Below are 27,583 nucleotides of genomic sequence, written 5' to 3' on the forward strand. Positions count from 1 at the left end.
CTTGGAACTCTGACACATTTCCCCCAATGTAGCCGAGCTACGAGCGGAGCCCTGCTGGCCGCGTTAACCCGCAAGCTGCGGGCGACACGCCAGAGAGGCTGACCGGTTGGAATGCTACTAGCAGGCCGGCTAACGATTAGCTGGCACGAACCGTAGCATAATTCCCCACTGTTTATTCCCACAGTGTTAAGCAGGCCAACAGCGAACGTTTGGAACGCTGAAGCCGTATCCCCTCTGTGTTAACACACATAGCAGCCGAGCCGCACAGTGCTAAGGCGACAGCGTATGCTTGAACGCTGAAGCCGTGTCCCTGCCGTTTTTCCTCACTGTAGCCGAGCTACTCGCTAGCCGGCAGCTGCACAGCATGGTCCGACCGGCGCATAAGCCTGTTTTTTTTTCGAGGCGATATGACGGGGAAGGGGGCCCAACCAAGGGGAAGCAAGGGCCAGCTAGGGGGAACCAAGCTAAGGGATACCAGGGGAATACCGGGGCTACCAGGGGACCTAGAAGGGAGAAATACATCGCCCACGGAGGATGCCGAAGCACGCTCCAATAGACGCACACACACAGTACTCTCAAGGTAAGCACTCTTTCGCACACACACACACAACAAGTGGAGATCAACGATCACCGTTGTCACGTCTACACAGCTGTTTTATACGTAAGCTGTGGGGCGTAGCCGGGCGTGCCGGAGTGTCTTAAAGAAATATCCACACGCCACGACCAAGGGGGGTCGTACCCCGTACATATGAATATGTAACGGTGTGGAGAGATAGTCTCGATATGCTAGAGAACCTCATAATTCATGCGAAAGTTAAAAATTAATTTAAGGGAAACGGTAGAACTTATGGAAAAGCTGAATTAGACAGTAGTAAAAGAAGAACAGGAGAACAGTTTAAAGGTGGAATGGTGGTTCTAGGAGAAAGTATGTGGAAGCAGTTAAGCTTCAAAAATATGCCACTTAGAGCATTTTATGGGATGTCTGCCATTCACTTCAATGGGAGCAGAAACTGCATGAAAAAATTAACATAGCAAAAAATATAACAGTTATAACCACCAAAATATATAGCTGGAAAGAGCAGAATTGACAGAAACTGTAAAAATTTGAATGGTGATAAAATTTGAATGGGCATAAAAACTGAGGGACTAGTTAAGCGGCACAAAACGTACGGAAGCAACTAGAAAAAGAGAAATAAAGAATAAAGAGAAACAGGATCTCAATGAAATCTCTAATAATCGGCCACAGGCCTTCAATCTGGGTGTAGTTAAACCTTTACTTAAAAAGCCATCTCTAGACCCTGTCTCAGCTATTTATAGGCCGATCTCCAACCTTCCTGTTAAGTCAAATTGTTGAATGTTGTCATTGTGTTTCTTAAATTTGTAAAGTCTTGGTTCAAGCAGTAGGATCAAAGACATTCCTTTGTCTCTGACCATCTCTCCAGCCACTCTGGTGCTGGGGTGAGGTTTTATTATTGATACATCCTATTTGAAAGATCTGTTTCTTGTGTTGTAAGCTTCCTGCTTTTATGATCCTTTTGGTGAGCAGGAGGTCTCACACACACGCACACGCAGTACCTTGTCTTTTGCAACCAAGGGGGTTCTACGGTGGGAGTTGCTTGTGTTTTATTGTGTAAACTGTAACTGTCATGGGAATAAATAGCTGCGAGGCGAGCTGCTCTTTAGGGATGGGTACCGGTAATGGCACCGGTTGTGACATAAACGGTAGTAACCAGACCCAAAAGCACACACATTTCAGTGCTTTATTTCGGTGCTTTTTTTTTTGTTTGTTTGTTTTCTGAGATGTCATCCACTTTAGATTCTAGCCAATCATTTTACGTTTCCGAGGATAGTAGGCGGGCCCAGGTACGTACGTTCTTTTAGAGCAGAGCTACAGATTAAAAATGCCCAAGGCGAAGCAGTTAAAAGTCTGTCTGTACTTCACAGCAAAAGATGCAAACTCAGCAGCCTGCAACAAGTGCTTTAAGGTGATACTGTGCAAAGGAGGTAACACCTCGAATCTGATGAAACACCTGGCGACGTATAGCATTTTGTTAAAAGCCGAGAAATGCACCGTATTTGATAGCTTGCTGCGAGACCTCACACCGAGCACATCTACTGTGGGTGTGGTGCCTGTTATCGGACCCGGAGTTAGCAACATCCCCCAAGAACCCGAAGAGGAGAGTCCTGGCCCCTAGCCCTGCCAGTGTAGCAGAAATGATGACGGATGATGATGGCAGCAGCCGTTCTTCTCTGCGTGAGTAGCTTCATGTTGTTCGTGTGTAATTTATGCTGAGTAGGCTAACCACGTTATTACATTAATGCATGTAAGGTGAACTAGCAAACACCGTGGTAGTTACATGCGCCTGTCTTCTTTTTTGATGGCAGATACTCCCTTCACCCTGGCCAAAAAGGCTAAAATGACCAAAGAAAAAGTGGGAAACAGCTAAACATGAGAGGTTTTTGGACAAAGTTGGTGTTTTTTTTCCCCCATTGATTAAGCACTGCTTCCAGCCAAGAGTGATACCATAAATCCCCTATAGCTGCAGAAAAGGCTAACATTGTTATCTTTTTACAAAAAAAAAACAGCTGAACATGAGAGATTTTTGGACAAAGTGTGTGTTCTCCATTCTTTAAGCACCGGTTCAAGCACCGTTTAAGCACCGGCACAGTTTCAAAAGTACCGGTTTGGTACTGGTATCGGATAAAACCTAAACAATACCCATCCCTATTGATGTCACAGGACCATGACAGAGTGATGTAGACACACAGGTACCGGAAACTGTCCACCCTCCTTTTCGCCCTAAGACAGCTGGGATAGGCTCCAGCGACCCTGAAAAGGAAAAGCGGAAGTGAATGAATGGGTATGAAAGGGAAAAGAAGTGCCCTCCTTGAAAGCCTGGATTTCCATGCTGACAGATACTCTTCACCTGGAAAGGAACTGCTTCGTTATAAAGGACAAACTGGAGGACTTGGATCAGATTTGGGGGCCACTTATTGAGCATCTGGAAATTATGAACAAGTGAGAGCTACTGTGTGGACTTCACCATAGGTTACAATAAGCTGATAGCACTCTGGGATAAGGTAATTGTGTGGGGAGGGAGGGGTGTTTTTCCCCCTTGTTTTTTGGCTACCCTTTTTGTTACTTTCCACTGTCTTGGTTGTGTGTTTTGTTTTTTGTTTGTTTGTTTCCCCCCTTTCTTGATGATAACAATATAAAAAGGAAGCAATGTCAGCCTATGGGGCAATTTGTAATTGTTACTTGTGCTTCACAATAAAATATTTGAAGATAAATAAAGAACGTTTTTTGGAAAACCAAACAAATAAAAACACACACGACATTGACTTGAGAGCAAGCCTGAGGATTTGTGCAGTTGTAGCATTCAGCCTGTGAGGGGCAGTAGTGCTTCACCTCTGCCTATTACTAACAAAGAAGAACAAAGCGGAAGTGACCTACGTTTCCGGGGCGCGCGGTGATCGCAACGTTTTGTGGCTGTTGTTTTTATTTTTGTTGTTGTGGTTTTAAGTTTTCAGGAGATAAACATGTATGACCAGGATGAAGGTGAGCTGCACAGCTGTAAAACTTCATTACGTCACATGGTGGATAATTTTATTTGCATTTATTTGGTAATTTTATTAACACAGACGTGACAGAGGAGCTAACCATTTTATTAATTTCTGAGAGAACAAAAGCTAGTATCACTCATCCAAACAAACACCTGTCACACAGGTACGCGTCAGCCTCACGCAGATCACGAGCCTCACCTGATTCGTGTGCTAACAGCAGCTAAAAGCAGCGGGGCTTTGTGTGAGCTAACAGGCTAAATGCTGCTAACGCACGAGGACCCTTTATTTAACTTGATTATCGCTGCAGACGTTTACACTCAGCGTTACTGTGACACTACACCCACAAATACTGCAATATGTAAACAGTACCACAGTATAAAAGCGAACACTTATATTATGTGTAAATTCTGCAGTATAAAAACAGTGTACAATCCGCCATATTTACACAGTATAAACACTGCATAAAGAAAGCTGTACCGTGATCAGAGATTGATCAGCAATGGAAGTAAATGTTGACCACAAGATACTTGACCGATCTATCTTTAAGTTAAAGGTGAGAGGTCATTACCCAGTTTCTCAGGGAGGCAAAGCTACAGGCAGCAGGTCAGTTCCTCCTGTCTTCTCCTCCTTATCTCCTTTTAACCTGTAAAGGTCATGGAATGAAAGAGATGATGAGAAAAATAGACGTGTGGTGTGCTGAGACACACTAGTCTCCTTAATTACGTAAGGCTGAAGGGCTGCCATGTTAAAACTACAAAGTGCAGAAGATGGACTACAAAATGTCTTCCTTCATCACAGGTGTTTTACAGGTTGTGATAATGAAAATGTCCCTTCAAAGACAGGACAGGATGTCTGCAGCAGCTCAAAACACTCAGCTGTCTTTATAAATCTCCTGGAATAACTGAAGAGGCTCAGGTTTAGGACTCAAAGTCAGGGACAAAGTGTTTTTGCAGTAGACTAACAACACAAGTATTTGTAAGAGATTACTTTCAAGAGCAGAATATTTAAATGAGCCACAATAACAGGATTTGTTCCACAAACTTTAACTCTTAGTAAATAGTGTGTTAAGCAGAGTGTAATAGCTTATTTGATCATTTATGATTCATTTGAATGAGGGGGACGAGAGAATTGTAATCAGCTCAAAGCTGTGAGAGAGAAATCCAAGCTTGGCTTTTGAAACACTTAAGTGATGAGTCATGGCCCTGGACTCATCACTTAAGTGTTTCAAAAGCCAAGCTTGGATCTTATGAAACAGTTGTTTGAGCTCACAGGGAGCGTCATCTGTAGTGTGACAAATGAAAGTCTGTCAGACTGCAGCTGTTAATTAGATTCTGTGTGGGCTGGAAAATGCTGAACGTTGGATTTAGCCATGTGTCACCTCCATCACTCGTGATCTGACAGTAAATCATCACCATCGTGCGGTCAGCAGTTTGGAATCAGCTCTCTGATGAACCCTGAGGCTCAGTCTTCAGGACCTCACACACTTCATATCAACAGAGTTCTCCTGATATCACCAGCTTCAGGCTGTGTGCTGCATTTGCCTGCACTCAGACAGGAAGTGATGTCATTACACTCGACTCACACAAACAGGAAGTTTACTTAACAGATCAGATGTGTTGCTTCTGATTGATCAGTTTGCGTGATCAGAACCAGTGAGTTAAAAACAGAACGATCAGTAACTTTCCTGTGAGATTGTCATCTGTTTTTATTGATGTATCTGATCAATTCACCAGTTGTTTAAACTGATCATTAAACTCTATGTGCAGTTATCTGTGAAAAGGAAGTAACCTGAACCGACAATCTGTCATTGATTGATCAATGAAGCTTCTACGTCTCAGTATGTGTATTGCTCACGTATATTGATCCCTGCTGTCTCTGTCAGATAATCAGTATGATGAAGATGATGATGAGATCACTCCTGACCTGTGGCAGGAAGCGTGCTGGATCGTCATCAGGTAAACTCACCTGTGTGTCCTTGTGGAGATGTAGTGATCATCTGTTCTTACAGGAAAAATATTATGGTGAGTCCACACAAAGCGCGGACCGGACGGCACGTACACGGACCCGCCATCGGTGTTCAAAGCTGACAGCTCAAAGGTCTCTGATGCTGCAGGTGTTGTCTCTCTCTGAACCAGCAGCAAAAAAGATCAAACTATGGTTCTCGTTTGATAAACATCATCATTAATTCCCTCTGACTTTGGCTAGTTTTCCATCTCAGATCTCTGTTTTTTTGCATTATTCACCCAACAGCAATGTTCCCTTTAAGCTGCGCGCGTGCGCAATTGTGCACTGCTGGCAGGTCTCTGCGCACAGAAAACAATCTAACCTGAATTGAAATGAAAATGAATACTTTAACAATTCAGTTTTGCAGTGTGAGTCAGTGACTGGCTGCTCCCGTATGGGATTAGAACGATGCCACCTTATCCCATAGTCCAGCCAATGATGTGATTCACACTCGTATATACGCAGCTAATCAACGTCGCTGACAGGCTATGACAGCGTCCTTATGTGCCGACACCGGTGTTTTAGCGAGCAAAGCGGCTGATGTGGAGTGAAGCCACGTTAATGACAACGTGTACAACCATTGGAGATGTGAGCAGGACAGACGGAACAACTGACGGGAAAAGTGTGGACTTTATACCAGTTTTTAAATTGTGTTGATCGGCCACGTAAAACCAGAGTTATGATAAAAATATCTGCAATGTTTGGTTTTCTTCCTGAATACTGTCGTTGTTTATATTTTATATAAAAACTGCGTTTTATAAGGAAAACGCTCGAAAGCCTGTGAGCAAAGACAACACCAAAAAAACCCACCCTTTCCTATTGGTCGAAAAAAGTACCATGTGGACCAATCAAAAAATGATATGGCAATATGGCATTTAGTTGTTTAGGGAGGGGGAAGTTTTAGGAGTGACGGCGTGTTTGAGATGTGAGAGATTTGAGACGTTTAGCACAAATCTTGTGTAGTTAGTGTGTAGTGTAGTCAATAGTTTTGTTGTGTGTGTCAGAACAATGAGGCGACTGCTGAGTGTTACAGGTGTTACAGCAGTGATACATCTGCTGCTGTCAGGCCTGCAGGTATCAGGCTGTTGTTCTCCTTCATCTCATAGTGGACAGAAATTATTATTTGGAGCGGCACAAATGATTTGTGTGGCATCAGATTTGATGCAGAACAGCTGATTGTTCTGTAAATAGTTTATTTAAAAAACGCCTTGGCTGCATTTTTAGGTAAACAGCTGCAAAAACTTTGTTTGCAAAACTCAGTTACTTTTTTAAAGAAGTAACTATATAATTAATTGCCCAACATTGGTCATTATTTACTGTATTTTGCAGACAGAGTTACAGACTCTCTCCCAGACCACAGACTCATAATACAAGTCAGAGCTTTATAAAAAAGAAGAAAGTTGTGTTTTCAAAATTGGAGTTCAAGTTATTTTTACTTCCAATAGTGTGAACATGCTACACAGGACATGAAATAGATTTTTTAATTTTCATTGTAAGTGGGCTAAAGCAGTTAATTAAAAGTAGTCTAACATAAATGCTGTAATTTGATTACTTTAATAAAACATGTAACTTGGATGGATTCGATGCTGGCGTGACCACAGTGCTCACGTCTGCTGTTGCTCACAGTGGTCCAAGGGACGCTCAGGGAGTTTGTGTGTTCGCTCAGACACATGAAACATTAGAGGGAACATTGCTCACCAGTCTACCGTTTTTTACAGCGCTGGCGGCTGCTGTTTTAGGTTTTTTTGGGTTTTTTGCAAGCAGCCGTTTTAACGCCATGCAACCTCAGGTTTTTGGCCTGCTTGAATGTTCTATCAAAAATTGTGCTTTGTTGTGTATCTGATGAACGAAAGCCAAACCAGTAACACACCACTGAAGTTGCAGCATTTTTACAAACCAATTCTGGTTCATCTGTTTCATTTAACGATCCGCTTTCCCCCTTCTCATTCTCCGTCACCGCCATGCTTTTTCCACCATTGTATGAAAACAAAGGCACTGCGCATGCGCGTTTTACCCATATTCATATATTTCATTTTCTTATCATTGCCTAACATTATACCAGTATTACCATGAACGGTATGATATTGCCCGGCCCTAGTAAAGACCCTACATTAATACAGAGAAAGCCCCCAAAATCATATTTGAAAACTCCCGTTTAACAGAAGCAGAACCAGGCTCAGGGAGGGGCAGTGATGTCCTGTGACCGGTGGGAGTGAGGGGGGGTGGACAGGACAAAGACATGCTGTGATAGAGAGTCGGAGATTAAAAATCACTAATGATTAAATACAGAGAGGTGTATAAACACATGGTGAGTGAAGAACAAACACTGGGTGTCATGTGATGATTTTTAGATCACTTCCTGTGTCGTTACAGACGATCTTTGTGGCGTGTCGGTCTTTTGCTAACGTGGCAGATTGCGCTGCAGCAGTCGCAGCTGGTTTGTAGACAAGTATGCGAACGTGCCATTTTCCCCTGCTATTTTAATGATAATCCTGCACAGAAGCTCAGAGACAGACTCACACACACATGGAGATGTTGCAACTGTTTGAAGATTTGAGTTTGTGGAAAGAACTTTGCAAAGACACTTTTGACAAAGTCTCTGCTTCCAGTTTTGACTTCTTCTCCTCCTCATCAGGGTGTATGATGCAATATTGTCTGAGTGGCGACACCTATAGTTTTGGAGAATACTGCAGCGCCTTCCTGCGTCTTAACAGCAGGTAGAAAAGGTTGCATCTGACGCAGGGGTGAGTGAAGCCACCACTGCAGGAGGGATATATTGGCACCTTAACTAGTTACACCACAATTTTGTGCTTTGGTGCTTCATCTAAACTCTGTAGCACTTATTTGTCACACCAAATATGCCTGATCCAGGAGATAAAATACTGTGAGAACCTCCCTTAATAATGTCAGAAAGCCTTCCAAGAAGACAGAATATAGACAATTATGTCTTTGTTGAGCTTGCATGTTTACCTTATTTTATTAGAGTGTGACCTTTTTAAATTTTAATATTGCACAATTACAATCAAAGAGTTAATTTTTTGTCAGCTGTTATATGCAGTAAACTATTTAAAAACCCTGCAGTTACTGAAATGGAAACCAATGAGCAGCTCAAATTGAAAATTCTTGTTTTTCCCTCTTTTGAATATTTATTATTGCTCATTTATAAGACAAAGTTATTTCTTATCTGATTACTTGATTAATTGGTGAATCAACAGATTACCGGATTAGTAAAATAATCCATAGCTGCAGCCCTAATCCAGAGTAAGAGTCTGGTTAGGTCCTATATATCTACGACTGCATGTTCTCCCCGTGTTTGCGTGGGTTCTCTCCGGGTACTCCAGCTAGTGGGGATAGGTTAACTGGAAGTTCTAAATTGTCCGTATGCGTGAATGGTTGTCTGTGTCTATCTGTCAGCCCTGCGACAGACTGACGACCTGTCCAGGGTGTACCCTGCCTCTCGCCCTAAGACAGCTGGGATAGGCGCCGCCATCGTGGACCCTGAAAGGGATAAGCGTGTGTTATCTGGCTTCATGGATAGATAGAGTTGGGCGTATCGAACGCTGCACTGAGGTCTAGCAGGACAAGCACAGAGATAAGTCAGAGGCTATAAGAAGATCTGTTGCCACAAATCTGAAACTGAAGTAAATGATCATCTGCTCTGTAGAACAGTTCATGTGTCTGCCATTTTGAACTCAGCTGCAGGTAAGGAATCAAAGTTGTACCAACACCAGACCAGCGCTGGTCTAGTGATCAGTCCGCTGATCAACATTGAAGTATCGATCAGAGACTGGACAGGTAGACCTGCAGCTTTAATTCATTCTGATCGGTGATGTTAAGCTTGGGTCATGTGATGGCCTGACAGGGTATTTTTTTTACTGAGTGCAGAATCTGGCATGAGCCTGTGAGGTTCTGACGGGGCCAGCACAGCTCTTATTTTGATGTCTCTCTCTCTCAGCTCTTATTTTGACGAGAAAGGGCTGGTGCGGCAGCAACTAGATTCCTTCGATGAGTTCATTCAGATGTCTGTTCAGAGGATCGTGGAGGACGCTCCGCCCATCGACCTGCAGGCTGAAGCTCAGCACACCTCAGGGGAGGTGGAGGAGCCGGTGAGTACCACCAGGTGTGACTGGGAATGGGGGGGGCGACGTGGCTCAAGAGTTGGCAGTTCGTCTTGTAATCGGAAGGTTGCCGGTTCGAGCCCCGGCTTGGACAGTCTTGGTCGTTGTGTCCTCGGGCAAGACACTACTGCCTACTGGTGGTGGTCAGAGGGCCCGGTGGCGCCAGTGTCCGGCAGCCTCGCCTCTGTCAGTGCGCCCCAGGGTGTCTGTGGCTACAATGTAGCTGCCATCACCAGTGTGTGAATGGGTGGGCGACTGGATGTGTAAAGCACTTTGGGGTCCATAGGGACTAAGTAAAGCGCTTTACAAATACAGGCCATTTACCATTTACATCACCGACATCACTGTGTTTTTGGTGTAGCCTCGGTACCTCCTGAAGTTTGAGCAGATCTACCTGTCTAAGCCCACCCACTGGGAGAGAGATGGAGCACCATCTCCCATGATGCCCAACGAGGCGCGGCTGAGGAACCTGACGTGAGTTTGACCTCTCGCCTGTCTTTGCTGTCATTTCCTGTTCACCCCTTCTCACATCCTGTCTCATTTCACCTGCCCCTCAGGTACTCTGCGCCACTGTATGTGGACATCACAAAGACAATCATCAAGGAGGGCGAGGATCAGCTGCAGACGCAGCACCAGAAGACCTTCATTGGGAAAATTCCCATCATGCTTCGCTCCACGTACTGCCTGCTAAGTGGCCTGACTGACCGAGACCTGTGCGAGCTCAACGAGTGCCCATTGGACCCCGGAGGTTACTTCATCATCAATGGGTCAGAAAAGGTGTGCTTTGACATCATTGCGTGGCGAGCTGCTTACTCGAGAGAACGATGATTCAGCTACGCCCGCACGCCGTGTCCTGCTTACAAGCTTACAGGCGCACATTCATGTCTTTGCATTGTTTTACATGGAGTGTCATACACTGATACCGCATCAGTGGCATCAGGCAGCCGTGTAAACAGATGTGTCACTGTTTCCAGGTGCTGATCGCTCAGGAAAAGATGGCCACCAACACGGTGTACGTGTTTGCCAAGAAGGACTCGAAGTATGCGTACACCGCAGAGTGCCGATCCTGCCTGGAGAATTCATCCCGCCCAACCAGCACGATCTGGGTCAGCATGATGGCTCGAGGAGGGCAGGTGAGTTACCTGGAAGCAGGAAGTGAAGTGAGCGCCCAAGCCGGGCTGCGATTGACTGAGAAGAGCTCATAACATTGAGTTAGAGAGATGAGCGATGCTCTTATTTCTGTTGTTGCAAACAGAACGTTGTCTGCCAATTGACCCAGACCACTGATTATTGATTGCTGTTAATCTCTCAGGGAGTGAAGAAGAGCGCCATAGGTCAGAGGATCGTCTCCACGCTTCCCTACATCCGACAGGAAGTTCCCATCATCATCGTGTTCCGGGCACTGGGCTTCGTATCGGACAGAGACATCCTGGAACATATCATTTATGACTTTGATGACCCTGAGATGATGGAGATGGTCAGTCTGCGACGCATTGATAATTTTTTTGATTGTCTCAGTCTGCAGGTAGTAACTGTTAACCCCGCCTGCTTCAGGTGAAGCCCTCTCTGGACGAAGCTTTTGTGATCCAGGAGCAGAACGTGGCGTTGAACTTCATTGGCTCACGAGGCGCAAAACCCGGTGTGACGAAGGAGCGACGGATTAAATACGCAAAGGAAGTCCTGCAAAAGGAGATGCTGCCACATGTCGGCGTAAGCGATTTCTGCGAGACCAAGAAGGCCTACTTCTTAGGGTGAGTCACACCTGAGGCTGACTGTCGCACCTGAGGCTGACCTGAGTCACGCACTTGACAGGAATCCTTCTGTGTTCGTGTTTTCAGGTACATGGTGCACAGGTTGCTGCTCGCCGCTCTCGGCAGGCGGGAACTGGATGACAGAGATCACTATGGCAACAAGAGGCTGGACCTCGCCGGGCCATTACTGGCCTTCCTGTTCCGAGGGTGAGGACTCTCTGTTGTCACCTCTGACCATGCAGATTTTGTGTACACGCAGGTTCTGTTACTCAAAGAAAGCTTTCCAGTGTGACGCTGTTATTGTTAATCAGCTTTCTGTTTGGAACTCGCAATCTGATTGGATGAAGGAATGACATCATTCTTCTTCTTCTCCTCATCAGCATGTTTAAAAACCTGCTGAAGGAAATCAGGATCTATGCTCAGAAGTTCATCGACCGCGGGAAGGATTTCAACCTAGAGCTCGCCATTAAGACGCGTATCATCTCTGATGGGCTCAAGTACTCTCTTGCCACAGGTAACTGGGGCGACGTGAAGAAGGCTCACCAGGCCCGAGCCGGCGTGTCACAGGTAAGCCTACCTGTAAACTGATGCTCACTCTGAAATACAAATGAGAGCCTGACAGTGATGCTCATCATTTTTGTGTTCACAGGTGTTGAACCGTCTCACCTTCGCATCCACACTGTCTCACCTGCGCCGGGTCAACTCTCCTATCGGTCGAGATGGAAAACTGGCGAAACCTCGACAGCTGCACAACACGCTGTGGGGGATGGTGTGTCCGGCCGAGACGCCCGAGGTAACGCTCACCTGGCAAGTTGTAAGATTGGTTCACCTTTAACACAGCGATCCGGCGTATTGATTGTGGAGTTGATGGTTTGCAGGGTCACGCTGTGGGGCTGGTGAAGAACTTGGCCCTGATGGCCTACATCTCTGTGGGCTCGCAGCCATCGCCCATCCTGGAGTTTCTGGAGGAGTGGAGCATGGAGAACCTGGAGGAGATCTCACCTGCGGCCATTGCAGAGTCCGTGACCATTTCATAGTCAGACGAGATTATTGATTACCCTGCAGGTGTGTAACGTGTGTCCTGCTTTAACATTTTAGTGCCACTAAAATCTTTGTGAATGGCTGCTGGGTGGGAATCCACAAAGATCCAGAACAGCTGATGAATACACTGAGGAAACTCCGCAGACAGATGGACATCATCGTCTCTGAGGTAACCACCGTTGCACACATCCACACGCGACCAGTAATCAATACTGGAATGTTTACACGGTGGATGGTGACAGAAGGCATAAATCTGTTTTCTGCTCGTGAGATGTCACAAACACTTTGATTACGGCTGCTGCTCTGCTTTACCTGATAGAACAGGTAAGCTGGTTGTCTCCTCCTGCTCTCTGCTCTCATTGGTCATTCTCTCTGAGACTTGTAGTAATCAATAACTGTTTCCTGTTCATGCAGCCTGGATGCAATCGATTTAGCGGTGTGTTGTGTATACCGAACAGTACACTTCACCGATTTCCATCACACATCAAAAGTAGACAGTAGGGCTGCCACGATTAGTGGACTAGTGACGATTAGTCGACTATCAAAATCGTTGACGACTAATTTAATAGTCGCCGCGTCGTTTGAAGCTTTGTAAGATCCCGAAAGACGCAGGAATAAGTAGTAGGATTTAAGCGTGTAATAACGGACTGAAACAGAAGATGGCAGCACTGCATGTACAAGGATGCCAGCTGCCGTTAAACCCTGAAGAAGAAGAAGAAGCTGTGTCCGGTATCATAGCTGTGTCCAAATTCAGGGACCGCATCCTTAAGACGCTGCATTTACTCAGGTTAAACATGATATATGAGTCACTCAGATAACTTAAACATGTTGTTGTTTGGGTTTGTTTTTTTTTTCAGTTTTATTTGTTCCTGAGTAAATCGGTTTGGCTGCGATTAAAGTTATAGTTTTTACACAGCTGAATACATGTCAGACAGAAAACTGATTAAACAGAAGTGTGAGATGGTCGAGAGTTTGCTCCAGTGTCCTGTTATATTTTAGATAGCAAGGAGCAGACGGCTGAGTTTAATGTTAAACTCCACCGAGACAATCTGCAAACTTCAAGTTTAATAAATTATCTTCTTGTCTTTATTTTAGTTAGCACATACCTTAAACACTATAAGTTGTAAGCTAATGATAGTTATATAAGAGCAGATGCTGCTGGTGCAATAAGCTGTACGTTTCACGTCCAATGGATGATGATCTGATTAGTCGACTATCAAAATAATCGTCTGTGGCAGACAGGATGTTAACACAAACCTTCAGAATTTGAGTTATTGATTGGCGGGGCAGCGCTCGGTCATTCAAACTGTTTACCTGATCAAATATTTGATGGTATTTAATTGAAATCCTTGTTAGGCCCACCAGGCCGTTGATCAATCACTGAGAACTCGCCTGACCGTTTCAGGTGTCGATGATCAGAGACATTAGAGAGCGTGAGATCAGAATTTACACGGACGCTGGACGAATCTGCCGACCGCTGCTGATCGTCGAGAAACAGAAACTGCTGCTGAAGAGACGCCACATCGACCAGCTGAAGGAGCGCGAGTACAACAACTACAGGTGAGGCAGAATACAGACAGTTGAGATGGTGCTGAAGGTTGGCAATTGCTGCAGATGCTTCAGGTGGTGTTGACATAAATGTTCTTTGGCACTTAGCTGGCAGGACTTAGTGGCCAGCGGTGTGGTGGAGTACATAGACACCCTAGAAGAGGAGACCGTCATGCTCGCTATGACCCCAGATGACCTCCAGGAGAAAGGCGTGGCCTATTGTTCCACCTACACCCACTGTGAGATCCATCCATCTATGATCCTTGGAGTGTGTGCGTCCATCATCCCATTCCCTGATCACAACCAGGTACTTAGACAAAACAAACTAATAAACAAGCAAACAGATAAATAGATAAGCAAGCAAACAGGAAGCTCGGGCCTGAACACGCGTGTTTTCAGTCTCCCAGGAACACGTATCAGTCCGCCATGGGGAAGCAGGCCATGGGTGTTTACATCACCAACTTCCATGTTCGAATGGACACGCTCGCTCACGTGCTGTACTACCCTCAGAAACCACTCGTCACCACCCGCTCCATGGAGTACCTGCGCTTCAGGGAGCTCCCCGCAGGTATGCTCAACTGCCCACTGAGATGCTCAACTGCCCACTGAGATGCTCACGTATAAAAGTTCTCACACCTTTCAGGTATCAACTCGATTGTGGCGATCGCCTCATACACCGGCTACAACCAGGAAGACTCTGTGATCATGAACAGGTCAGCCGTGGATCGAGGCTTCTTCAGGTAAGTTGTTGGCTGATGCACCTGTGACCACATGTGTGAAAGGGGTGTTAAAAGTGTGATTTCACCTGGCAGGTCTGTGTTCTATCGGTCATACAAAGAGCAGGAGTCTAAGAAAGGCTTTGATCAGGAGGAGATCTTTGAGAAGCCGACGCGTGAAACCTGTCAAGGTGAGAACTCATTAATTCAGCTTGGTTCAATTCAGTTTTATTTATACAGCACCAAATCACAACAACAGTCGCCTCAAGGTGCTTTATATTGTAAGGTAGACCCTACAATAATACCTACAGAAAAAAACAACAATCATATGACCCCCTACAGGGCTCTAGAGTGCGACCCATTTGGTCTTAGGTCGCACCGGTGCGACCAACTGTTCAAATAAAAAATTTTTTAAAAAAAAAGTCTCTGCAACTCTGAAAGTGTCCGTGTGGTCAACAACAGACACACATTATGCCCATATTGTGGTCTAAATCAATCAGAGATGGTCAGGGGCATTAATTAATGGCAGGACTTCTTTGAGCAGTTTTGTAGGAATGGCGTCTAAAAGACACGTTGATGGCTTGGAGGAAGAAATTATTGAAGTTAACTCAGAAAGATCAATTGGAGAAAAAGAGTCTAAATGAATATCAGTGGTACTGAAAGTAGCTGTAGATAATATTACATCTGTGGGATAGCTAGCCGGGGTTCAAGGCTCACTAGAGCCGGCAAGAACAGCGAACTCCAGGCACATCATTTTCAAACCCCCGCTGTCTTTCTCTACTCAGGTTAAACATGATATATGAGTCACTCAGATAACTTAAAACTGTTATTGTTCCTGAGTAAATCGGTTTGGCTGAGATTAAAGTTATAGTTTTCACACAGCTAAATAAACGTCAGACAGAAAACTGATTAAACAGAAGTGTGAGATGGTCGAGAGTTTACCCCAGTGTCCTGTTGTATTTTAGATAGCGAGGAGCAGACGGCTGAGTTTATTGGACTCCACCGAGACAATCTGCAAATTTCATTAAAAGTTTAATAAATTATCATCTTGTCTTTATTTTTAGTTAGCACATACCTTAAACACTTAAAGCTGTAAGCTAATGATAGTTATATAAGAGCAGATGCTGCTGGTGCAATAAGCTGTATGTTTCACGTCCAATGGATGATGATCTGATTAGTCAACTAATCCCAAAAAAAACATTGGCGACTATTCGACTATCAAAATAATCGTTTATTGCAGCACTATTAGTGAGGAGGTGAAATTATTAACAAGATGATCGACCTCTGTTGGAGTAGCGTTCAGGTAGCTGCTCTGCTCTGTGTTGGTACAGCGCTTTCAGAAAGACATCTACTGTGATGGGCCCTGGAAGACAATCGATTATGATTGCACGTTTCTAGTTTGACATGTCTCAAAACAAAATCAACACTTACTCTAGTGTTTATTCCCCAGTGGGTGTGTCACAGTGTGGGGAAAAACATTTAGACACATAAACAGGTTGGTGGTGTAACCGGGGCTTCTGTTTAACACTACGCTTCCTCCTCACGGTCACCCAGCCATCATGTTTTCCCAGCTGCTTGGTACTGTCTGCTGGAGGAGAACTAACAGGGCCTTCGCTACCTTGGTACAGAGCTGCAAACACGACACTACAAGTATCATTGTGAATGTAATCAACAGAGTGCGCTTTGGATAAATCATGTGAAGATGCAGTATGAAATAAGAAGTTCTCTACAAGCTTTAATTAAATTGGTTACATAGATAACCTATACAAGCTGTGCACTGGAACAGGAAGTGATACTCTACTGCAGAGAGAGCCACACCCAGTGTGCCATTTACAGAAAATCACCTCGGGTCTGACAACCGGTCAGGTTTTAGGAGGCGGGGCTAATCATATTCTAATCACGCCCAGGGATGCGACATGCCATCTATGACAAGCTGGATGACGATGGACTCATCGCACCTGGCGTCCGTGTTTCTGGTGAGGACGTGATCATTGGGAAGACAGTGACACTGCCAGAGAATGACGACGAGTTGGATAGCACGAACCGCCGCTACACGAAGAGAGACTGCAGCACGTTTCTGAGGACCAGTGAGACGGGCATCGTGGACCAGGTCATGGTGACCCTGAATCAGGAGGGCTACAAGTTCTGCAAAATCAGGGTGAGCGCACACCTGAGACACCTGAGAGGTCAGATGACACGGCCACACTCTAACAGCTTCGTGTTTCCGGCAGGTACGCTCTGTCCGAATTCCTCAGATCGGCGACAAATTTGCCAGCCGACACGGACAGAAGGGAACCTGTGGGATCCAGTACAGACAGGAGGTAATCCCAGCAGGTCACGTACCTGTCATCAGGGCACCGCTCCCCATACACACGAGGATTCATTAAAGTTATATTTTTTTAACAAAACAGGAAAGGAAACAGCAAAGATGCTCAAAGTACAAAAACAATCAAAACTGAGATTTTATTTTTGAAGGCTCTCATTGATTTGTTTTATTTTGAAGGATCTCATTGATTTTTTTATTTTGAAGGCTCTCATTGATTTGTTTTATTTTGAAGGCTCTCATTGATTTGTTTTATTTTGAAGGACATGCCATTCACCTGTGAGGGGATCACTCCTGACATCATCATCAACCCACACGCCATTCCGTCCAGAATGACAGTCGGCCATTTGATTGAGTGTCTGCAGGGGAAGGTAACGATCATTACACAACAGTCAAATTGTAGCAGATCTTTAATTAATTTATAACAACTGATCTTTAAGGTAAAGAAGTCTAACTCTGTGACAAAGTACAAGGTTTTTGTCATAATAAGGCTTTTATTTTGACAGTTGTGGTAGTGTGTGTCTTCCTGAAAAGATTCCTGAAAGCTGTTAGCTCAGGCTACTCTGCAACCCTGTGCCAGCTTTAAAGCCCAATTTCAGATCTCTTGCTTCTCTTACCTGGCGACAGGTAAATGAAGAGGGAAAAAAAATGGCCTGTATTTGTATAGCGCTTTACTAGTCCCTAAGGACCCCAAAGCGCTTTACACATCCAGCCATCCACCCATTCACACACACATTCACACACTGGTAGCCACAGCCACCCTGGGGCGCACTGACAGAGGCGAAGAGTTTGGGTTATTTCACACCTTTCATTTCGACATTGTGGGGATCAGCTGCTAGCTGCTGAAGCCTTCTCCACTATCAGAGGCTCAGGTACCCAAGTACACTTTTACTTCACTGTAAACACTCATCTGAGCACCAGGTGTGGAGTTTTGAAGCTAACGCTGCTCATTTGGATGTGGAGGACTGAAGATGGTGTGCAGTTAAAATAAACACCTGTGCACTCGTGGGCCTCATAATTAGAAATCTCTGCAAGAACGATTGAAAAGAACGTATGAAATGATGCGATGAAAGCGTGAATAAAGTGTTTGCTACTGATGTTAGCAGCTCTGTGTTTAAGTAAAATCTCTTGATGTTGGGCAGAAAATGAAGTGAAGTGCACACATACAGTCGTGGCCAAAAGTTTTGAGAATGACACAAATATTAGTTTTCACAAAGTTTGCTGCTTCAGTGTTTTTGGATCTTTGTATCAGTTGTTTCTATGATGTATTGAAGTATAATTACAAGCGCTTCATAAGTATCAAATGCTTTTATTGAGAATTACATCACGTTTATGCAAAGAGTCAATATTTGCAGTGTTGGCCCTTCTTTTTCAAGACCTCTGCATGTTGCCAATCAACTTCTGGGCCAAATCCTAAGTGATGGCAACCCATTCTGTCATAATCAATGCTTGGAGTTTGTCAGAATTAGTGGGGTTTTGTTTGTCCACCTGCCTCTTGAGGATTGACCGCAAGTTCTCAATTGGACTGAGGTCTGCGGAGTTCCCTGGCCATGGACCCAAAATGATTTGTTCCCCGAGCTACTTGGGTATCACTTTGGCCTTATGGCATGGTGATCCATCGTGCTGGAAAATGCATTGTTCTTCATCAGACTGTTCTTGGATGGTTGGAAGAAGTTGCTTTCAGAGGATGTTTTGGTTCCATTCTTTATTCATGGCTGTTTTTGGCAAAATTGTGAGTGAGCCCACTCGCTTGGATGAGAAGCAGCCCCACACATAAATGGTCTCAGGATGCTTTACTGTTGGCATGAGACAGGACTGATGGTAGCGCTCACCTTTTCTTCTCCGGACAAGCCTTTTTCCAGATGCCCCAAACAATCGGAGAGGAGCTTCATCAGAGAAAATGACTTTATCCCACTCCTCAGCAGTCCACTCGCTGTACTTTTTGCAGAATAGAAGTGGCTTCTTTGCTGCCCTTCTTGACACCAGGCCATCTGCCAAAAGTCTTCGCCTCACTGTGCGTACAGATGCGCTCACACCTGCCTGCTACCATTCCTGAGCAAGCTCTGCACTGGCACTCTGATACCGCAGCTGAATCATCTTTAGGAGGCGGTCCTGGTGCTTGCTGGACTTTCTTGAGCGCCCTGAAGCAGTCTTCACAATAATTGAACCTCTTTCCTTGAAGTTCTTGATGATCAGATAAATGGTTGATTTAGGTGCAGTCTTAGTAGCAACAACATCCTTGCCTGTGAAACCATTTTTATGCAACACAATGATGTGTTTCCTTGCAGGTAACCATGTTTAATAGGAAGAACAACGATTTCAAGCATCACCCTCCTTTTAATGCATCCAGTCTGCTATTCTAACTCAGTCAGCACATAATGATCTCCAGCCTTGTGCTCGTCAACATTCTCACCTGAGTTGATGAGAACATTATTGAAATGATCTCAGCAGGTCCCTTTATGGCATGAAATGCTGAATGATGAAATGCAGTGGAAATTGAATTTTTCAGATTAAGTTCATTTTCATGGCAAAGAAGGATTTAGCAATTCATCTGATCACTCTCCATAACATTCTCGAGTACATGGAAATGCTATCATAAAAACTGAAGCAGCAAACTTTGTGAAAACCAGTATTTGTGTCATTCTCAAAACTTTTGGCCACGACTGTAGGTGTGATGGAGCCTCATCGTTGTTGCTTTTGTTGTGTAAACAAAGATAAACTGTACCCGAGCTTTTGACTTGCAGGCTGACGGGTGACTCGGTCTTGTTTCAGGTGTCTGCCAACAAAGGTGAGATCGGTGACGCCACGCCATTTAACGATGCCGTCAACGTGCAGAAGGTGTCAAACTTGCTGTCTGAATATGGATACCATCTCAGAGGAAATGAGGTCAGCGCAAGGTCACACTTCCTATTGGCGGCGTCTGATGGTTTTGAATATTTATGTTGAGTACTGGTTTGTGATCAGGTTCTGTATAACGGCTTCACTGGGAGGAAGCTGACGTCTCAGATCTTCATCGGTCCAACTTATTACCAGCGCCTGAAGCACATGGTGGACGATAAGATCCACTCGAGAGCCCGCGGCCCGGTCCAGATCCTCAACCGACAACCGATGGAGGGGCGCTCACGGTGGGTAACGCACCTGTCCGTGGCTGCGCATGTCTGCCCCCGGCATCAGCCTGCCTGTGCTCAGTAAAAAGAGATTAATGTCTGATCTCGTCCGTCCATCCACAGTGATGGTGGTTTGCGGTTTGGCGAGATGGAGCGTGACTGTCAGATTGCTCACGGAGCGGCTCAGTTCCTGAGGGAGCGTCTGTTCGAGGCATCTGATCCCTACCAGGTGCACGTTTGTAACCTGTGCGGACTGATGGCCATCGCCAACACGCGGACACACACGTACGAATGTCGTGGTTGCCGCAACAAAACCCAGGTAAGCATGATCAATATTAAGTCCATCAAGGTTTCTGGCACAGCTTCAGCTGGATCTGAGGTTTTTGGAGAACGTGAAGTTTGAAGAGGCTACAGGAACAGACTAATAAGCTTTTATAGAGGAAGTGGCACGCGATGCGCTGAATGCTGCGGCAAACACTGTGTTGAGCAACCTGTCTCAGACTTGTGTTGATCTGTCCACGGCGCTCTGCCTATACTTTTTGTTTTTAAATGGCTGCTTGTGTCTCCACGTGTGCTGTCTTTCTGCATTTCTACCGGTCGTGTAAATTCATGTGACACTTTGCTGCGGGTAGAGGTCATCAGCATGCGTGTTTGCCCTGAGTTGTGCTTTGTGTGACACAACAGAGCAGCCATGGTACCATAGAAATGCTGTTTAAGTGCTTGATTTAGACATAACGATCGGTTCTTACCATGTGTCTAGATGCGCAGCCGGTACCTCATTGGTGGATACATATGTTGGATTTATTGATTGGCTGCTTTTTAGATAGATCTGCAATGACCCTGATGAGACCACAGCTACAGGGTTGAGTAGTTTATAGTTTAATACGTTCTTCAGTTAATTAAGTTGTTCATACTGAAAATGTTGCCAGACCTTTAACCTTTGCTTTACTTTAAATGGCCTGTATTTGTATAGCGCTTTACTAAGGCTACGTTCACACTGCAGGTCTTGATGCTCAAGTCCGATTTTTTGTCTGCTTGTTCACACTACAAATAAAATGCGACAGCAAACGTGCTCTAGTGTGAACGCTCAAAGTGGCCGCATGCGCAAAAGAAGACGTCACACACAACGCGCTCTGTTCAGACCCAGAGCAACAGTATTGTTTGAATGATGGCCTTAATATAAAGACTTCGGACTTTACGTTTCCCAATTTTTGCTTTAAGTTATTTTGTTATTGACATAATAATGTAAATAACCTAATAATGATCCTTATTGCTGTTTTAGAGGAGCGGTGCTTCAAAGGATAGCTGCAGATTTCTGTCAGAATCTGCAGATTATACAGTACAAAGAAAATGTTCATGTTTCTCCAACGTTGTCTTCCCAACAGTTTCACTGACATCTACACGGGATGTCCAGGAAGCGTTCACGATGTCTTCTCGGGCGCTGATAATTGGCGTCTGTCTTGTGTCGGTGACGTAAAAGACGGATTTAATGCGACATGACCATCAAACAGCAGTCGCTTTCTAAAACATCGGATCGGATTCAGCACCACATACAAAAGTGACCGAGATCAGATTTGAAAATATCGGATTTGTGCCGTTCACACTGTCACACCACGATCGGATATGGGTCGCACAGGGTCAGAAAAATCGGATTTGATGCACTTTCGCCTGCAGTGTGAACGTAGCCTTAGTCCCTATGAACCCCAAAGCGCTTTACACTACATCCAGTCATTCACACATTCACACACTGGTGATGGCAGCTACATTGTAGCCACAGCCACCCTGGGGCGCACTGACAGAGGCGAGGCTGTCGGACACTGGCGCCACAGGGCCCTCTGACCACCACCAGTAGGCAACGGGTGAAGTGTCTTGCCCAAAGACACAACAACCGAGACTGTCGGATAGGCCTGGGCGATATGACCCAAAATTCATATCTCGATATTCTTTAGCTGGATGGCGATATAAGATATATATCTCAATTTTTTTTTTTAAAGCCATTAAGTGAGAACAAAAAGATAGTTCTTAGTCAAAGCTGTGTCCCAGCTTTCACACAGGCACTTTTATTAACATACAGCGTAGATGTTCAAGAAAAAATTACTCAGAAATAAATTATGAGCATTTACTGGATTACAATTACTTTTTTCAAGTAACGAGTAAAGTAAGGGATTACTGTTGCAAAAAGGGTAATTAGATTACTGTTACTTTCCCGTAGGAACGCTGCGTTACTGCGTTACTAAAACCGTGATTTTTTTGCGGGAGTGTCTCATGACAGTGACATAAGCGAGTGCGACGTTCGTGACAACAGCTGTGTGCAGATCAACAATGGATCATATATCGAGTGCGGGAGAGAGTATGAGCGTGCAGCGTTTAAAGCGTGGAAGTACTGACCTTACTTTGAGTTTGATTCCATAAAAAGTGACAAAAACATTAGCGTCCGTTGTGCGTGGGAAGAAAACTTATTGTTACACCGAAAAAAAACCCTAAACTTCCGAACAAGCTCCGAGTAGCAACAACGTAATGGGAAACTCACAGAGAAACTCGCGGATTCTTCCACTGACCGCCGCGCCACACCTGCACCAGGGTAAACCTCCGCCTACCCCACTCCTGCTATACAGGTGAAAATAGAGCAACAGGACCACTAGTCTTTGACTTTATTTATTTTCTGCTGTGTTTTACTTGCATCTATTTGAAAGACTGAGTGTAAACACAAAAAAATATTTTATTTTATGTGCTGGAATGTGCAGAAAATAGGTTTAAATGTTAAATTTCTTCCAGTCAGTGAATGTTGCATGAAGTTAAAAGATTAAAACTGATAAAACAAGTTTTAAAAAGAGACTTTTCCATTTGATTACATTTTGTATGATGGATTATGTAGAAAAAGTAGAATTGGGCTGACAGATCTGTTGCTTTATCACCTATTCAGGTTGTAAATCGTGTTTTTAAAAAGTAACTAAGTAACTAATTACTTTTGAAAATAAGTAATCAGTAAAGTAACGGGATTACTTTTTGGGGAAGTAATCAGTAATTAGTTACTGATTACTTTTTTTCAAGTAACTTGACCAACACTGGTCCTTATACACACACATTACGGTAATATTACGTTGAAGCAGAGTACGTATCACTCCGCGAGGCTCCTCTGTAATGCTCCAACAATCCATCAAGCAGTTTCGTAGCTTACCAAAGTCGTACCAAAACATTTTTGAAAGGTTTCTGAGCGCCGTGTGCCACATAAAATCGGTTCGCGGTCAGTAAGCACAACCAGAATTTATACATAAGGCGCGCTGTCGATTTTTGAGAAAATGAAAGGATTTTAGCCCGGTTAGCTCGTTAATGCGTTGACGCCGTCCAGCCCCACGCAGGGGGCGATCCGCGGTAACGTGTTAACAGAGATTTGCCCCGTTAATGCAGTTATGTCGTTTACCGACCAGCTCCTCTTTGATAGCTGCCGTGTCCATCTTGTCATTGCCTGCAGGTGAAGCTATGGGGGAGGGGGAGTTGTGTTCAGTGAAGGAGAGGCGAGGCCGAGTAACGTTGCGTAGAGACAAAAGTGGACGAAAGAGAGGCAAACTTGGGGCTCCACAAGTATAGTTCAAACGTAACATAGACTATATCAATATAAACAATATTGTCACATCTTTATATTTCGTATAAAAATATATCGATATATTTAAAAATTCCATATATTGCCCAGTCCTACTGTTGGAGCCGGGGCTCGAACCGGAAACCTTCCAATTACAAGACGAACTGCCGACTCTTGAGCCACGATCGCCCCACACACTGTGACAGAGATTTCAGTCCTGAGCAGTATCTAATTGTCTAGTTATATGTGTGCATAAAGCTTCATTCTGTAATAATCCAAGAGAAGGAAGCTCTAAAGAGGATAAATATTTCTGCTATTGGAGCTGGACACGAATACAACGATTGGTAGTAGTCATTAAAAATTGTATGAATTTCTACTGGATCATAAATCAAGTTACTGTTAGAGGGGTCCCTGATCCCAAGGACAGCATGCTTTATTTCCTGCTTCCGGAGCCACCTAGCTAGAATTTTTGTTGCTTTCGGGGATGATTCGTAAAGGGATTGCTTGCAGAATCTTAATCTCTTTTCCAATTCGTCTTGCACTAACACTTTTATCTTGTTTTTAGTTACTCTAATTTTGTTGACCAAGCTTTGATCTTTGCCGTTTTGTTGTAGTTTGATTTCTACGTTTCTCAGATCTTTTTCGAGATCATCATATGCTGCCCTTTTAGCTTTTTTTTTTTTTTAGATGAGCCACCCTTGAAATCAGTCTCCCCTTCACTGCCTTAACCGTGTCCCACACCACAATCGCCTTAACCTGACCATCGTTATTATCTCCTGTGCAACTGGTTATTTCCCCCTTTAACTCCTTTATAGCAGACTCTTTATTGAGGATACCTAAGTTCCATATTGTAGATTTCGCAAAACTTGATAATTGAACAGATAAATCATATTATGATCTGATAAATCTGAAGTACCAATCGACCACTCCTTTCCTCTATGTCAGTCAACAACATTCATCAGGAAGAAATCAAGTCTGGAATGAACTTGGTGCGAGAATGAGCAGTGGGTGTAATCCCTGTTTTTAGGATGGAGGGCTCTCCAAACATCGAACAGACCAGTTTCTTTCATCAAGATATTAAGATCCTTTGAACTATATGTTTTTTGTCTCTTACAACTTGTCATATCCAGGGAGACGTTAAGAATTGTATTCCAGTCTCCACCACAGAATAAAATCCCTTTGCCCACTCTAATTAAAGCATCAAAAAATGACTTAAATAATTTTCTATCACATTCGAGAGGAATATACACATTAGCTAGTGTGATAACAATATTATTAACTCTCCCTTTGATAGATAGATATCTGCCCACCTTGTCACCAACCTCATCAAGGAAATCAAAGTTTAATAGATTAGAAATAAGAGTTGTTACTCCTCTTTGTCTGCTATTGCTACAGGTGCTATTAAAAAAAAAAGTGGAATATCTGGGAAATTAAAATTTAGCTTGTTCCTTTTTTTGACAAATGTGTCTCTTGTAGAAAAGCCACGTGTGAGCCATCCTTTTTTCAATTTCTCCAGAACTCTTTTTTCTTTTAAGTGGATTGCCCAAACCATTAACATTCAGGGAGGCTATTTTAAAATTATCCAACATTGAACAAGACAGTAAAAATAAGTGAAACTGGAACAGTGGCCCCCGAAACCATAGCAAAACAGATATAGGGGAAACAATGAAGAACTGACTTCTAGAGGAGACTCTTGCTCCCCAACTAGGACCCCGTTGGTGGGTCGGGGGGAAGCCTCTCAAAGTGAGAGGGCCTGGAAAGGAAAGTAACTGTGTCTATAGACATAAACACCACCATCCTAAAAGTCCCAACGTATAAGAACATAAACGGAGAACCGACTCTCCCACCTGGCTGGTGAATGAAGTGAGGCCAACAGGGAGCGGAAAGGAGCTTCCGCATTAAAACTAAACCACTGGATCTCTCTGGAAACCCTGTAGCTTATCCTTTGCTCTCATTGCTGTGGCTAGACCGTTGCCTTTTGCTGATTGCCAGCCCAGAAGCTCTCGAAGTTGCGACATTGCATTCGGCTTCCTCCTCTGAAACCAAATGTTTTTCTCTTTGAGCAGCTTCTTTATGGTTTTTTTGACAATTTCATATGGATAATCATGGTCAAAATAGATGAAGCTGGCACCTACTTTGATTTTCTTTTTCCATGCTTTCCGTGCTCTCAGGACCATGTTGTTGAATATTCCTGAAAGTTGATGATGACAGGTCTCGGAGGTGCCCCCGGTAGGGCTTTACTTGCCAGCGAGCGATGTGCGCGTTAAATTTTCATGTCAAAATCCTCCGGTATTTGCAGGTGGGTCTATGAATTATGGAACCGGGTTCGTTTCTCCCCCCTCCAACAAACCGAATAGACGAATATTGTTTCTCTGTGACCTTGATTCCAGATCAGTAATCTTTTGCTGAAGACTTTTCCGCTCCTCCAGACTCGTGCACATGGCCATGGTCGCCCAGCTCTCCAGCTGGGTGATCCTGGACTCCGCCTCATCCACCCGCTCTGATAGGCACTGTATGTCCCAGGCAATGTTATCCAGCTTGCATTAATTTCATGGCTCAGTTTGCCCATATTTTGTCTGCTGTCCTCTTGAATCTCCGCTTTTAGCTTTACTATAGCTTGGAGTATCTCCGAGTCTTTGCTAGCGGCTGCGTTGTTGCTAGCATTAGCTTGGTCCGGCTGAGAGTTAGCTTTAGCGGTCGAAGCGCTTCTATCTTGTTGTTTCGGCATATTCTCCCACTCCCTTAAGGCCTTTTAGGGGTTATAACCCTTTCAATGTTGAGTAGAAAACAATCCAAGATAACGAGATGAGAAGGAATAACTAAAGGTAAGGTGGGAGAGCAACTCCTCGACGTGACCGGTTACTCCACTGGCTGAAGCAGAAGTCCCTAGGCTTACGGTTTTTCAAGAACAGAAAAGCCAGAGTTCTCAGGGTCCAAGCATGTTTCAGAAAACCAGCTGAAGAGATGCTTTGGTTGTCTTTGTTCTTATGTGTTGTTTACCTCACTTTGTTTGTTGTTGTCAGATCTCTCTGGTGCGGATGCCGTACGCCTGTAAGCTTCTGTTCCAGGAGTTGATGTCAATGAGCATTGCTCCTCGTATGATGACATCATAAAGTAATCAACCCGATGCAGAGAACATTGTGACGTCACAAGAAAGTGAAAGTCGAAGTTTAGTTGTTGTTTTTTAGTTTTGTCTTGCTTTTTGTAAAAGTCAATAAATCAGTTCCTGATCATGTGATCTCTGTTTTGTTCTTCATGTGACCATCCTGACGGGTTATATGACTTTAAGGTACAACTGGTGAGTCTCCAGTATTGATCAGAGATGTTTTTGAGTCAGGTGATCGATTTAAAAACTCAGATGATCCAAGTTAACTGAATCCTCTCTCACTCTGAGCACGCTCACGTTACAGGCATTTGAAGGGTCATGTTACCTGCATATAAGAATATTAATATACACACTACCAGTTAAGTTTTAGAACACCCAGTTTTTCCAGTTATTTGTTGCAATTCAAATTGTGTAAGTCCAGTGAACAGCTTGAAATGGTACAAAGGTAAGTGGTGAACTGCCAAAGGTTAAAAACGGTAAGGTTACCCAAAACTGGAAAAACACGTACATGTCAGAATTATACAAAAAGACCTTTTTCAGGGAACACAACATGAGTTAACAATTTAACCTCCTAAGACCCAAACTCTTCCATGGCATGCATTTTTAATTTCTCTGTGATATTTGGGCATATTCGGACCTGATGAATGTAAAAACCTTTTTTTAACCTGATTTTTGTTTCTAAGAAAAATGTGATCCACATATGAGGATATTCGTTTAAAATTTCG

At 44.1% G+C, this 27,583-nt stretch overlaps 1 protein-coding gene across 2 annotated transcripts; it reads left to right on the forward strand.

The window, feature by feature from the left end:
* Positions 1-3,430: 3,430 nt before the first annotated feature.
* polr2b (RNA polymerase II subunit B) lies at positions 3,431-26,990 on the forward strand. Of its 2 annotated transcripts, none has more exons than XM_084939333.1 (25): positions 3,431-3,559; positions 5,447-5,519; positions 9,524-9,674; positions 10,048-10,160; positions 10,244-10,463; positions 10,661-10,819; positions 10,999-11,163; positions 11,241-11,437; positions 11,525-11,644; positions 11,818-12,004; positions 12,087-12,230; positions 12,316-12,455; positions 12,536-12,647; positions 13,884-14,038; positions 14,135-14,333; positions 14,426-14,594; positions 14,670-14,766; positions 14,839-14,933; positions 16,650-16,900; positions 16,974-17,063; positions 17,329-17,436; positions 19,838-19,951; positions 20,030-20,190; positions 20,296-20,491; positions 26,143-26,990. In XM_084939333.1, exons 1-25 carry the CDS (start codon positions 3,541-3,543, stop codon positions 26,254-26,256), a joined length of 3,549 nt encoding a protein of 1,182 aa, XP_084795459.1. In that variant the 5' UTR covers positions 3,431-3,540; the 3' UTR covers positions 26,257-26,990. The 2 variants fall into 2 exon arrangements, with proteins under 2 accessions (XP_084795459.1, XP_084795450.1); XM_084939324.1 differs by having other exon boundaries at positions 26,776-26,990.
* Positions 26,991-27,583: the final 593 nt, after the last annotated feature.

The sequence above is a fragment of the Perissodus microlepis genome, chromosome 2 (assembly GCF_051167445.1).
Source record: "Perissodus microlepis isolate ML-2025 ecotype Zambia chromosome 2, ASM5116744v1, whole genome shotgun sequence".
In the NCBI taxonomy this organism is placed as follows: domain Eukaryota; kingdom Metazoa; phylum Chordata; class Actinopteri; order Cichliformes; family Cichlidae; genus Perissodus; species Perissodus microlepis.

Bases quoted from the DNA above. Each gene is read 5' to 3' on its own strand.
- polr2b (XM_084939333.1), top strand. The intron at 11,164-11,240 runs GTCAGTCTGCGA...CGCCTGCTTCAG, and splicing joins ACCCTGAGATGATGGAGATG to GTGAAGCCCTCTCTGGACGA. The intron at 14,039-14,134 runs GTGAGGCAGAAT...TTTGGCACTTAG, and splicing joins CGCGAGTACAACAACTACAG to CTGGCAGGACTTAGTGGCCA.